Genomic DNA, 14,677 nt, shown 5'->3' on the forward strand with positions numbered 1-14,677 from the left:
AATGAACGAAAAAGTTTTAGGCTAGCACAATTCCCATAACACGGTTAAAGTTATTTTCCTTGATTTTTGCTCTTCTTGTCAATTTTGCAAATCTCTTTTGCTCAACAGGGGTTAGTTGCTCTCCTTTGGCAGTTTTTTCTTTGAGTTGTTCAAGAGTTGGGTCCGGTTTGTAACTAACATCAAATAGCCATTGTGGATATTTATCTGGTGATTTAATTACAGGGTTCTTTGCTTCCTTCAGGATATTGATTGGAAGTTCGTGTCCTTCCAGGCCCCATCCTTTGGCACCTTTTGGTGTATCAGGACCATATTTTTTAATTAATTCTTGGAGTTCTGTCTTTGATAAACTGCTCACTTTCACCCATTTACTGTCGTGTCTTAGTTGAATATTGCATGTTGAAATTTGAAGAACACTCTTTCGGCAATTGAGAGAATGTACCGATGATGAAGTTGATGATGATGGCAATACAGCGAAAACTCGTTTCATCATTTTTATTCAAATGATTGAATTTTAAAAATTTTCAATGCCTCTCATCATTCGCTCACCCATTCATCTCTACCGAGTCTTGTTAAAACAAGTTTCACCCTCTTCCAAAACATACAGCAATGAGAAGGTGAGAAATTATTTGTACAACAAGATTCGAGAAAGCTTTAGGGATCCTAGAAATTCAGATATATCTTTCCAACAACTCCAATACCAAAGAGCGATACAATTTCTCGAAATTTCTCGGTAATAATATATTAAATCCTCGTAAAAGTATTTCAAATACAGCACCATCATGCATAATTATGATATTCTCTCGTAATGATATTTCGTTGATTCATTCACATTTGAACACATTCCGAATTGTTTCTCTTGGTCAATGATGGAATAAAAATTCATCATCATCGTTTTAGGCTATTATTATTGCCATCGTTGTTGATGATACTGATGATACCACTACAAGTTCTCTGAGAAAGTCTATGATAAGAAGAGTTGAGTTTTAGAGTCGATTTCATTTGCTCTTCACAACGAAATGTAACAGAATTTGGCGGGCTTGGGGTTGTATGCAAGTGGCGCGTTGTATGATGTTGAGTTTTGCAACCTCAATTAAAAATGACGAACGAAGAACACACTGAATTAGATGACGGGACAACTAGAGAACAAGATCCAGCATCAGAATGGGTCTTTGACAAAGTGCAGCAAATGGTCAAGATCAACAAAACGAAATGGAACGAATTTAAGAATAATGAAGAAGTGAGGTAAGTCAATTCCGATGCTTGTTTTGAAGCAGGGTAATGTTTGCGATATACAGAGTCAAAATACAAAAATTCCTCACTGTAGAATCTGAGATGATTCTCTTTTTCATCAAAAACAGTTTAAAAGAAGATATAATAGTATCTGCGGAGCCAACAGTTGCTGGAAACAGAAAGGGTCTCGTATTTATGAAGCACAACCCTGTTAAAATTAACAATGACAACTATGTGGAGTCACTATTCTATGAGGATTTATTCGGAGATCCACTTGTAAATTTACAACGTATTGTTGAGGGCGTTTATCTTCCACTGTTACAATCTCCAAAGAATCAAAAGGGATGGCCTAACGTTGTTGCCCAAGATCTAATTCGACAATTTCACAGATTTACTGGAATGCTAGATTTATTTATTGGACATACTAAGGGAGAAGTAATTTTGCCAATGCCACCAACAGAAGGTATAGACGCCACTTCACTCGATCGATCTCTTGTGCACACATTCGAAACATCAGTGATAGACTGGAGTAAGGAGGCAAAAAAGATTATAGAAATGGGTTCAGACAAAATTCTAGATGAAATGGAAGCGAGCGACAAGTATCAAGGCCCGTTATTTGAACTTGATTTCTGGGAAACAAAAAAAACAAAACTGAGAAATCTTGTAGATCAATTGAGCAACGAGAAGGTAAAACTTGTTGTATCAACCCTAGAGAAAACACAGAGTTCCTACGTAACAGGATTTAAAAAGATGATAGACGAGTTACATTTTTCTTTGAAGGAGGCTGAAGAAATATCTCGATATTTAGAACCTCTAAGAAAGTATTTTGACATGATTAACGATGCAACTATTTATATTGGCGATTTGACAGAAGTGTTGAAGCCTACTCTTTATCTAATAGCTTTGGTTTGGCAAAAGTGTGAATTCTTTACAATAGGAAATCTTTTTGTTCTTATCAGAGAACTTTGTAATGACATAATTTATAGATTATATAACTTTATAGAGCCTGCAGATCTTTGGGGAAATCCAACGAAACTCATTGCAGAAAAGTTGGAATTGTCGTACACAGTTTGTGAGCAATTCAAGATTTTATTTTTCCAATACAGAGATAATGTAAATAAGACAAACACTCAAAAACCTTGGAAATTTGAGGGCTCTAAGATTTTTAATCGACTCAACAGTTTCATTGAAAGATTGCATGATATTAGGACGATCGCTTTGTATGTTGACGATATGATGATGCTGGATAAGTTTGATGTTGGAGGAGTAAATGGAGGTGAAGCATCCAGTATGATTGCACAAGTATTTGAAGATTTTGTAGAACAGCAACAGAAAATCCAGAATGTGACATACGACATTTTAGATCTAAAACAAACACAGTTTGACAAAGACTTTTACAAGTTTTGTGAGTGCATCAATGACTTTGACAAGAGAATTTGCTTTGTCATTAACAAGAGTTTACAACTGAATCCAAATCTCAAATTTGCGTTTAAATTCCTTGAAACATTAGAGCCACAAACACGAAGAGAAAGAATAAGGCAGGAGGTTGAATCAAAAACAACAGGATTGGTTCACATCTACATGGAAGAGCTGTCCAAAGTGTCAACCATGTTCAACAGAAACAGAGAGGAGCCTCCAGTGCTTGACAACTTTCCCAAGGTGTCTGGAGCCATTGCATGGTGTAAGGCGTTGAGAGAACGAATTACATGGCCTCTAGATAGTCTTAAAGCCAAACCATTTTTATCAGGAACATCTCTGATGAACGAAGTGATGGATCGCTATAATAGACTTATTGTACAATTGGAAAAGTATGAAGAAGAAGTGTTCAATTGCTGGAAATATTTATTAGAAAAGAACACGCTATGTCACTTAAATGATAATGTTATCATTAGACTTAACGACTCCAGATTGCAGGTAAATTTCAATTCAGAGCTCGCATTTTGCATTCAGGAAGTTGAACAACTTGGCTCTTATTGCTCGGTAATTCCTACAGAGGCTTTGGAGCTTTTTTCAAAGGGTGATTCCTTCCGTCTGAAAATTTCCATTATGGATCTGATGGTCAGACAGTACAACACAGTTATTCAGACGCTATTAGAGGTTGAAAAGCCTTTATTGTCTGACAAGTTGAAGGAAGCAGACACACTCATAGAAGAAGCAACACACAATCTAACATGGAAGAGCGATATTGACAATTTTATTTCGAATTCACGAGAGGTGGTTAAAGATTTATATAACCGAACTAATTTCTTGAAAGGCAATGTCAAAACTATTGAAAAGATGGTGGATAGTTGGATGACTATTTCCTCCTTAATCATCACAGACAACTCTGCTCAAGATGATCTAAAGGAAAGAAAAAGTAGTAAGGTTCTCGATATGGTCTCATTCTGGAGAAAGAGTGACCCTCCTAGTGTAACGAACACAGTATTCGCTCAATGGAAGGCAAAAGTTTCTTCAAATATCAAAAGATTATCAGACGTTCCTATTCAAAGTGAAAGAATTCATCAAATAATAGCCAGTAGTTATGACAAGATATGCCCCACTGCTATTACACAAGAATGGGAAGGATATTGGAAAAATTATATTCTCTTTGTTAACAACATTGTAGAAAAAGGGCTGTTTAAGGCTATTAGAGAAGGATTAACCTTTTTGATCAACTCTTTTTCTTCCAAATCGGAGCTGCTGAGTCAAAATAATCCCAAAATTAACAGCAGTATTTTCATTACTGTCAAGTTAGAATTGCTCGGAAATGATGCTATTTTCACACCCAACCTTATTGAAAGTGCTACTAGTGTTCACAATAGCGTGAAAGTATGGGTAAGCAGAGTGTTAGGTCTTTCGACAATGGTTAAAAGATTAGATATGTCTTTAACCTTTGAAGAGGTTATTGCAAAGGATCCAAGCATTGAAGAGCTAAAACAAAAAGTTTTTGTGTTAATGAACTCCACCATCAAGGACATGGAAGCTCTTCGGGAAAAATTTTGTGAATACTCCATGCTATGGCAAGAAGATCCTAAAGATTATTTGAACAGATTCATTAAAAGTGGAGGAGACGACGTGAGGTTTAACAGCGACAGTGACATGTCTGATAGCGAAGAAGTTGCTGAGGTTGAAGGTGAAAATGTAATTGCATCCTTGGAGGAATTTGAAATGCAAATATTGAAATATGAAAAGATGGTTAATGAAATAACAGAATTACCTGACAAAGCCTCGTTTGGGTGGCTAACTGTGGACGCTTCTCCCATTAAGGCAGCTTTATCTAACTTGGCTAGCAAATGGAGATTCACTTTCTTAGATTACTTACTTTCTGATGTGAAGCAAACACTATCGGAGTTTAATGAGTTTGTTTTGGAGATAACAACAGGCCTTACTCAGCCAATACCAAAAGATGATTACCCTAAACTGGTTGAAATGATGAGATATATCGTAAGATTTAAGGAAAGACCTGAGCACAAACAAAAGGATGGGCTCTTTGAAAACTTGAGAGAAACAGTACAATTACTGAAGAAATATGGTATCATTGTTCCACAAGAGGTAGTTGTGGATTTGGATGACGCAAAAAATAAGTGGAACGATTTGTCCAAAGTCTACTTTGATGTTAAGGATAAGCTTTCAGTTGTGCAAGATGAAGAAATCAAAAAGATTTCAAAGGAAGAAGTGCAATTTAACCAACTATCCGAGGCTTTCAGAGAAGAATTTTTGCAGATGTCTCCTTTTGATTACAGTGTCGGTTTGGAAGAATGTTATGAACGAATTGATCGAGTTAATGAGAAGCTCATTGAAGTCGAAGACAGCATGAGAGAATTGAGAGACCGACAAAAACTATTTGGGTTAATGCAAAACCAAGGAAAAATAGTTAGAGAATCGCGAACAGAATTAAGACTTCTGAAAAGAATATGGGACTTGGCTTCTTTGGTGAAATGGCAAATTGATGAATGGAAACGAATTCCTTTCCTCAAGATTAACGACGACGAGCTTTCTGAAGAAACAAAGAAATTTATTTTGGAGTTGAAATCTGTTGATAAGAGAGTGAAGAGATGGGATGTATTTATTGGACTTCAAAATTTTGTTGACAACTTTATGATCACACTACCCATGATACAAAAGTTGAGAAATCCAGGAATGAGAAGCAGACATTGGAAACAATTAATGGAAAAGGCCAAGTTTGAATTTGATATTACAAATAACTTTACTCTTTCTGATCTTCTTTCATTGGAACTCCACAACTACCAGGAAGATGTTAATGAAATTGTCGACAGAGCAGAGAAGGAAATGAAAATGGAGAAACAATTGAAAGACCTTGAAGCTATTTGGAGTGATCTGTCATTTGATTTTACGCTCCACGTCAATGGAGTAGAAATAGTGAAAGTGTCAGAGGACGTTAGAGACAACCTTGAAGAGAATCAGCTTCAACTCCAAGCAAGTAGTGCAAGTAGATTTGTCGAGTTCTTTATCGAAGAGATTGAAGATTGGTTAAGAAAGCTAGGACGAGTAGATGCCGTAGTTACAGGTCTACTTGACGTACAAAGAAAATGGTTATACTTGGAAAACATCTTCATAGGTACTGACGATATTCGTCAGCAACTTCCAAATGATGCTAAAAACTTTGATGGCGTTGATAGAGAGCTAAGAAGTATTCTCATTACAGCAAAACAAGTCAAGAATATTGTTGCATTTTGCTCTCAACCAGGTCTAGAAGATACAATCACTGTTTTACAAAACAAACTCACGTCATGTGAGCATCAACTCAGCAAATATTTGGAAACAAAGAAAAAGGCATTCCCTAGATTTTACTTTACATCAGAATCAGATTTGTTGGACATATTAAGCAAAGGAGGTCAGTCACCTCACAAAATACTGAAGCATATGCCAAAGTTAATACAAGCTGTCAAAACTTTGAAATTCAAGACTGATGAGCAAGGTAATCAGTCGAATGAAGTCATTTCAATTATAAGTAGAGAAGATGAAGAGGTGAAATTAACAACTCCTTGCATATTACAAGGAAAGGTTGAAGATTATCTGAACGACTTGCTTAAGGCCATTTCTAAAACGTTGAGAGACATTTTGTCTGAAGCCATCACTACCTATTCAAGTAATAATAGAGAGGAATGGCTGACTGGATATCCGGCACAAGTCGTATTGGTGACTTCTCAGATTTTTTGGACAATGGAAGTGAATCAAGCTTTTGATGCTCTCGAAGAAAACAATGAAAGTGCAATGAAGAATTACTACAAGAAGCAAGTGAATCAGCTCAACAAACTCATTACAATGGTTCAAGGAGATTTGGAAAAAGGAGAAAGACAAAAGGTCATGAATCTAGTAACTTTAGACGTACATGCTAGAGACATTGTCGACAAATTAATAAGCGACAACATCACATCATCTCAAGATTTTGGATGGCAATGTCAGCTAAGACAGCGTTGGGATGCAGAACATCAAGATTGCATTATTGATATTTGTGACGCTACGTTTAAGTATGGATACGAGTATCTTGGTAATGGTCCTCGTCTTGTGATTACTCCTCTTACTGACCGTATTTATATTACTTTAACTCAGAGTTTACACTTAATTATGGGTGGTGCTCCAGCGGGCCCTGCAGGAACTGGTAAAACAGAAACAACTAAGGATTTAGGATCTCAGCTCGGAAAATCTGTATACGTATTCAACTGTTCAGATCAAATGAACAATGAAAGTTTAGCTGACATTTTTAAAGGATTGGCATCGAGCGGTGCTTGGGGATGTTTTGATGAATTTAACAGAATTGCTGTGGAAGTATTGTCTGTGGTTTCCACTCAATTCAAGAGCATCTTAAATGCCATCAGAGCCAAGAAAGATAGGTTCTTGTTTGAGGGAGAAGAAATTTCTCTTGACCCAACAAATGGAGTATTTATCACCATGAATCCAGGTTATCTGGGAAGAACTGAGTTACCAGAGTCTTTGAAAGCGCTTTTCAGACCTGTTACTGTCGTAGTACCAGACTTGGAGTTAATTTGTGAAAACATGCTAATGGCAGAAGGTTTCAAAGAGGCAAAACAATTAGCGAAAAAATTTATTACCCTGTACAGTTTAAACAAAGATTTACTTTCAAAGCAAGACCATTACGATTGGGGACTTCGTGCCATCAAATCTGTCTTGGTTGTTGCTGGTACCTTAAAAAGATCCGAACCGTCTATGCCTGAAACTCAAGTACTTATGAGAGCTCTCAGAGATTTCAATCTACCAAAGATTGTACAAGACGACTTGGAAGTCTTCACTGGTTTAATTAATGATTTATTCCCAGGAATCGACCCTCCTCGTAAGGTAGATAAGGAATTTGAGCAAATAGCTGCTGAACAAATTGCAGAAATGAAATTGCAACCTGAAGACAGCTTGGTGCTGAAAGTGGTTCAGTTAGCAGAATTGTTAGAAGTACGTCATAGCGTCTTTATTATTGGTCCTTCTGGCTCTGGAAAATCTGTTTGTTGGAAATCTCTTGCTGCAGCAAAACGAGCAAGACATGAAAAAGTTCTTGTGAGGTATCTCGACCCCAAGGCAATTACGTCTCATGAGCTTTACGGTTACAAGAATGATCAAACTGATGAATGGAGAGATGGATTGCTGAGTAGTATCATGAAAAATTTGGCAGAGAGAGAAGATACAGATCCAAAATGGATTATACTCGACGGTGACCTTGATACTGAATGGATTGAGTCAATGAACTCTGTCATGGACGACAATCGAATTCTAACTCTTGCAAACAATGATCGTATTCCATTGCTTTCACACATGAGGTTGATATTTGAGATTTCACACTTGAAATACGCAACGCCTGCCACAGTCTCGAGAGCCGGAGTACTATTCATTGGAGAAAAGGACATAGGATGGCAACCTTATGTAGCTTCATGGATCGACACTAGACCTCAGGTAGAACGTGCCCATTTAGTTATTCTGGTTGACAAGTACATACCTGAAACTCTAAAATTTATCAGAGCTAATTTCAAGCATTTAATTCCTCTTTCAGATTTTGACATGGTATCATCTCTTTTCCAAATTTTAGAAAGCTTGTTCGTAAAGTATCCAACCCATGGAGAGAAAGAAACAATAGAAAGCTTCTTTGCTTTTTCAACAATTTGGGCCTTCATGGGAGCTGTGGTTGACAATGAAAAACACACAAACAAAGGATTATTCGATAAGTGGTGGCGTACTACTTTTAAGACCGTCAAATTTAGTGATGAATATTCTGTTTTTGACTTCTACTACAATCCAACATCAAAATGTATGGAACCTTGGAAAGATATAATGCCAAGTTATGAATTTGATGTTGATATTCCAGTACCTCAAATTATGGTTCCAACAGAAGAGACAACATGCATTAGATATTTAATGGACCACGTTGTTGATTTTGGCAAGCCACTTATGTTGGTTGGAAATGCGGGAGTTGGTAAAACTCAAATCATTCAGGATAAGCTCAATAATTTGGATATTTTAAACTTTTCATCAACAACCATTAATTTCAACTACTATACCGACTCGGAGTCTCTTCAAAAGTTCTTGGAAAGCTCCTTAGAATCAAAGGGAGGAAAGAGACTTGGGCCACCAGGTAACAAAAAGATGATTTTCTTCATTGACGATTTCAACATGCCAAAAGTGGACGCCTACGGCACGCAAACACCAATTGCTTTACTCAGACAGCACTTGGATTATGGATGCTGGTATGAACGAGCAAAATGGAATTTGAAAGAAATCATTAAGGTTCAATATATTTGTGGTATGAACCCCACAGCTGGTAGTTTTGTTGTAAATCCTCGATTGCAACGTCATTTCATAACTTTGGGCATTAACTTCCCATCAAGAGCTAGTTTACAGAAAATTTATGGCGCAATCTTAAGTGGTCATCTGAAAAGATTCTCTTCAGATATCAGTAACTTGGTCAATAATATCATGAATTCAGTTATTGACGTTCACGAAAAGGTTGTGAATGTTTTCCCAAAGACTGCCCACAAATTCCATTATGAGTTCAATTTAAGACAGCTCTCAAGCTTGTTTGAAGGATTGTTACGAAGCGAGCCTTCCGAGTTCAAAGACCAAAAAGCTGGAGCATTTAAATTTGCAAGATTAGTCGCCCATGAAATTTGTCGTGTATATGGAGATAGATTGTCTTCGAGGACTGATGTGGCTCTCTTTGAAAAAGATATTAAGGGAATTTTGAACGACAAATTCCCAGAGTTTGGTGGTGAAGCTGTTACAAGAAAGCCATTAGTATTCTCTCACTTTGTTAATGGTGCAGATGGATCGTATGATGAGTTCACCAGCATGGACAGTATTAGAGCTGTCCTTGAGGAAGCGCTCGGCAGATATAACCAAACAAAGGCTTCCATGGATTTAGTCCTTTTCGAAGATGCTCTTGAACATATTTGCAGAATCAACAGAATCATTAAGGGAGCCAATGGTAATGCGTTATTGGTTGGTGTTGGAGGTAGTGGTAAACAAAGCTTATCAAGACTTGCTGCCTATATTGGAGATTTTGAGATTTATAAAATTGTTATCACGAAGGAATATGGAGTTAACAATCTAAAAGAAGATTTAAAGATAATGTACAAGAAAGCAGGGAAAGGACAAAAATTAGTTTTCCTGATTAATGATAACCAAATTATTGACGAAAGATTTTTAGTATATATCAACGATTTACTTTCAACTGGTAATATACCAGACTTGTTTGCAAGTGATGAGCGTGAAGAAATTGCAAACTCTCTAAGAACAGAAGTGAAATCTGCAGGTATTTTTGACATCTCGAAGGAAAGCTGTTGGAAGTTTTTCATTAACAAAGTGAGGAAAAATCTACACGTTGTTTTGTGTTTCTCACCAGTTGGTGACAATCTTAGAATAAGAAGCAGAAATTTCCCTGCCATCATTAACTGTACTCAGATCGACTTTTTCTTCCCATGGCCTCAGGAAGCTCTTCTAAGTGTTGCTGATAAGTTTTTGAGACCTGAACAAGCGATTACTGGAGAAAACCATCCTTCCATTGTAAAAGCAATGTCTTTTATGCATGAAAAAGTGAATGAATTCAGTGAAAAGTTTTTACAAGATTTAGGAAGACATACATATACCACTCCAAAGAGTTATTTGGAATTTATTAAGCTTTACAAGTCATTGCTTTTCAAGAAGAGAGAACATATTAAATCACTCATTGACAGACTAAGCCAAGGAATACAAAAGTTGAGGGATACCACACAAAATGTTACAAAGCTTCAAAAGCAATTAGAGATTCAAGAGAAAGAGGTTAAAGAAAGAGAAGCAGCTGCTGATGTTATTCTGGAGAAAGTTAAAAAAGAAAGAGCCATTGTTGAAGCTGAAAATAGAAAGGCATTAACCGAGGAGAAAAATGCTTCAGAAATAAGCCAACAAGTTGCGCAACAGACTCTTGAATGTGAGGAAGAAGTTGCTAAAGCGAAACCAATTTTGGAAAGTGCAGAACAAGCTCTAAAGACGTTGAACAGAAACGAATTGACAGAATTAAGATCGTTCAAGACTCCAAACAAAAATGTATTGCTTGTTTTCCAAGCAGTTCTTATTTTGCTAAGTCCAAAGAATGGAGTATCAAAAGATTTGAGTTGGTCTGCAGCTCAAAAAGCCATGGCTAAAGGAGCAGACAAGTTTTTATCGTTACTAGAAGCATACGATGCTAAAAACATTCACCCACACATACTTCCAGCTATCAAGCCCTTTATGGACAATCCAGACTTTACTGGAGAGCAAATCAAGAAGCATTCATCTGCATCTGCTGGTTTGTGTGATTGGGTGAGAAATACCATTGAGTACAATAGAGTGTTTGTGGATGTGAAACCTAAATTTGACAGTCTAGAAAAAGCCAAGATTGACAAAGCCAACGCCGAAGAAAAGTTGAATAAGGTGAGGAAGACAGTTTCCAAACTGCAAAAGCAGCTTAAAAAAATCGAAGCAGACTATCAAGCTGCTGAAGACGAGAAGAATGCAGCACTTGATATTGCAAGAAAAACACAAGAAAAACTTGACTTGGCTCAAAGATTCGTGAAAGCATTGTCTTCAGAAAATGCTCGTTGGGTAGAAGAAATTCAAAAATTACAAGCACTTAATAATGTTTTGATTGGAGATGTATTACTGGCTTCTGCTTTCATTTCGTATGCTGGTAGTTTCGATATGCATTTCAGAAACGATTTAGTGGAGTCTTGGAAGAAAGAAATGTTAGAGTTGAAGATACCAATTTCTGAAAACGTGAATATAGTTGATGTACTAACTAACGATGCTGAAATAGCCAAGTGGGGAAATCAAAAGCTTCCATCTGACAAAACCAGTATAGAAAATGGCTGTATTTTACTGAATTGCGAAAGATGGCCACTAGTGATTGATCCTCAATTACAAGCAATTACCTGGATCAAGAATCAGTTCACAGATATTGTGTTACTGAGACTTGAACAGCATGACTTAATTGAAAAGATGGAGAGAGCAATACAAAAAGGAAGTACGGTGTTGATAGAAAACATTAAGGAGTCAATTGACGCAATTCTATCTCCGGTAGTTGGAAGAAACATTATTCATAGTGGCTCTGGAAAGTACATCAAACTTGGCAAAAACGAAGTTGAGTATAATGAGAACTTTAGATTAATATTGCACACCAAGTTGAGTAACCCTCATTATAACCCTGAAATTCAAGCCGAAACAACATTAATCAATTTTTCAGTTACGGAGGAAGGTTTAGAAGAGCAACTTTTAGCGCTAGTTGTACAGAAAGAGCGTTCAGATTTGGAAGAGAAAAAATCAGAGTTGAACACCAAGAAGAACGAGTTTAAGATCAAGCTAAAAGAGCTAGAAGACAATCTTCTTGAAAACTTGAAGTACAAGGGTGACATTCTTGGAAATGTAGATCTCATATCAGGTTTAGAAAATACCAAGAAAACAAGCGAGGAAATCAAACTACAAGTTTTGGAGTCTATTGAAACAGAGAAGGATATTAACTCTGCAAGAGAAAATTATAGAAAAGTGGCTAAGAGAGGTTCCATGTTGTACTTCCTCTTAGATCAGCTTCAACTTGTTGAACACATGTACAAGTATTCTTTAGGAGCCTTTACTGTTGTTTTTAACAGAGCTATAACCAAAACGGAGAAGGTTGAAAATGAAGATCTTTTCGTCAGAATAGAAAAGTTGATTGATTCAATTACATTTTCATGCTATGAATATGTTGAACGCGGTTTATTCGAAAGACACAAGCTCATATTTATTACAAACTTATGCTTTGCAATTAATCATGACAAGTTTAAGCCAGACCATTTAGACTTTTTAATTAAATGCTCCCCTGATCCAAATACACCCAAAGAGAACCCATTTTCAGATTGGCTTTCAGATTTTAGTTGGAGAGCAATTTACAAGTTAAACCAATTGGAAGGTTTTGAAAAGTTATATGATGATATTGTGAATTCTGGAAAACGATGGAAGTTATGGTCCATGTTGGAAGCTCCAGAAAAAGAGAGTCTACCTCAAGAATGGAAGAAAAAGTCTGGCTTTGAAAAACTTCTCATCATTAGAGCGTTGAGACCTGATAGAATCACTCAAGCCTTGAAAGAATTTGTTGGAGAGATCATGGGCACCAAGTATGTCGATTCAATTCCATTCTCATTAGATAAGATATTTGCAGAGTCAAGACCAAATACCCCTCTCTTCTTTATTTTGTTCCCTGGTGCTGACCCTATCAAAACGATTGAGGCACTCGGAAAAAGACTTGGATTCTCTGAAGAGAATGAAAAGTTTGTGAACATTTCAATGGGTAAAGGCCAAGAAGAACATGCAGAAAGGCAACTTCAACGAGCCTATGAAATTGGTGGTTGGGTGGTTCTACAAAATATTCATCTCATGAAAAAGTGGTTACCAACATTGGAAAGAAAATTAGAAAAACTGTCAGAAGGCTCTCACAAAGATTTTCGTGTTTTCCTCACGGCAGAGCCAACACATCATCCTGTTATTCCTCAAAGTATTCTTCAAAACTCGATCAAAATTACAAACGAACCACCTCAAGATCTTTCAGCCAATTTACACAGAGCGCTTTCTAACTTTTCACAAGAGTTCTTTGAGTCCTCAATTAAGCAAAGCGAGTTCAAAACAATTCTCTTTGCACTTTGCTTTTTCCATGCTGTAGTATTGGGAAGAAGAAAGTTTGGCTTCCAAGGTTGGAGCAGAAGCTACAGTTTCAACAATGGAGATTTAACAATTAGCGCTGATGTGTTGTATAACTACTTGGAAACCAATGACTCGATTCCATGGGAAGATATTAGATATATATTTGGAGAAATTATGTATGGTGGTCATATCACGGATTACTGGGATCGTAGAACTTGCAGTACATACTTGAAATGTCTGTTAAGAGAACAATTATTTGATGAGATGGAATTGGGTCCTGGATTTAAGGCACCATCAAGCATGCAGTCTCTTGATGATTATCACGAGTTCATTAATGAAAAGTTACCATCCGAGTCACCTGCTCTGTTTGGGCTTCACCCTAATGCCGAGATTGACTTCCTGACCAACCAAGCTGAATCTCTATTTTCTTCAATCATTAGAATTAGAGGAGAGAGTGGTTCTTCCTCTCACGATGCTATTGATGATTCAACGGCACATCAAATTGAAGAATTGTACAATATGCTTCCTGACAATTTTGATTTGGATGAAATTGCAAGTCGAGCAGACAAAAAGATTCCTTTCGTAGCTGTTTGTTTGCAAGAATGTGAACGAATGAACATTCTGTTAACAGAAATCAAAACTTCACTCACAGAACTTCGAAAAGGTTTGAATGGAGAGTTAACCATTTCGGAACAAATGGACCATTTGAGAAAATCACTTTCCTATGATCAAGTTCCAGATCGATGGCATAAAGTTGCATATCCCTCTCGTAAACCTCTCAATCCATGGTTTGAAGATTTAATCAAGAGAGTACGACAACTCGAAGAATGGAGTTCTGAATTGACTCTTCCAAAAGTGGTATGGCTTTCAGGTTTGTTCAATCCAATGGCATTCCTCACAGCAATCATGCAAACATCTGCTCGTAAGAATGGATATCCATTAGATAAGATGTGTATTCAAACAGAAGTTCTCAAAAAGACTCGATCTGAAATTCCACCCACTCCTCCCAGAGAAGGTTGTTATGTGGATGGATTTATTCTAGAAGGAGCTGGATGGGACATGAAAACAGGTATTCTGAGAGAGAGTGATCTCAAAGTATTACATACTCCAATGCCAGTCATTCACATCAAAGCAGTTCCAATTGACAAGAAGGACGTGAAAAGTATTTATGAATGTCCTGTCTATATTACTCCACAACGAGGACCAACGTATATTTTCACAGCACAACTCAAAACGAAACATGATGTTTCCAAGTGGATTCTTGGTGGTGTTGCTTTACTACTTGGAAATTAACAGTACAATAAAACTCGATTTTAAAAGT

General features: G+C 36.9%; 2 protein-coding genes across 2 annotated transcripts; one reads left to right on the forward strand and one right to left on the reverse strand.

Annotated features, from left to right (window-relative positions):
- Nucleotides 1-16: 16 nt before the first annotated feature.
- On the reverse strand, nt 17-490 carry C9374_001661 (uncharacterized protein; the record flags this gene model as incomplete). The annotated part of the gene is made up of 1 exon (XM_044690993.1): nt 17-490. The coding sequence occupies one exon, from the start codon at nt 488-490 to the stop codon at nt 17-19; it is 474 nt and encodes a 157-aa protein (XP_044551321.1).
- Nucleotides 491-1,096: 606 nt separating this feature from the next.
- C9374_001662 (uncharacterized protein) lies at nt 1,097-14,649 on the forward strand (the record flags this gene model as incomplete). Its single annotated transcript, XM_044690994.1, has 2 exons — nt 1,097-1,242; nt 1,359-14,649. 2 exons carry the CDS (start codon nt 1,097-1,099, stop codon nt 14,647-14,649), a joined length of 13,437 nt encoding a protein of 4,478 aa, XP_044551322.1.
- Nucleotides 14,650-14,677: the final 28 nt, after the last annotated feature.

Source organism: Naegleria lovaniensis (assembly GCF_003324165.1).
Source record: "Naegleria lovaniensis strain ATCC 30569 chromosome Unknown tig014, whole genome shotgun sequence".
Classification (NCBI taxonomy): domain Eukaryota; phylum Heterolobosea; class Eutetramitea; order Acrasida; family Naegleriidae; genus Naegleria; species Naegleria lovaniensis.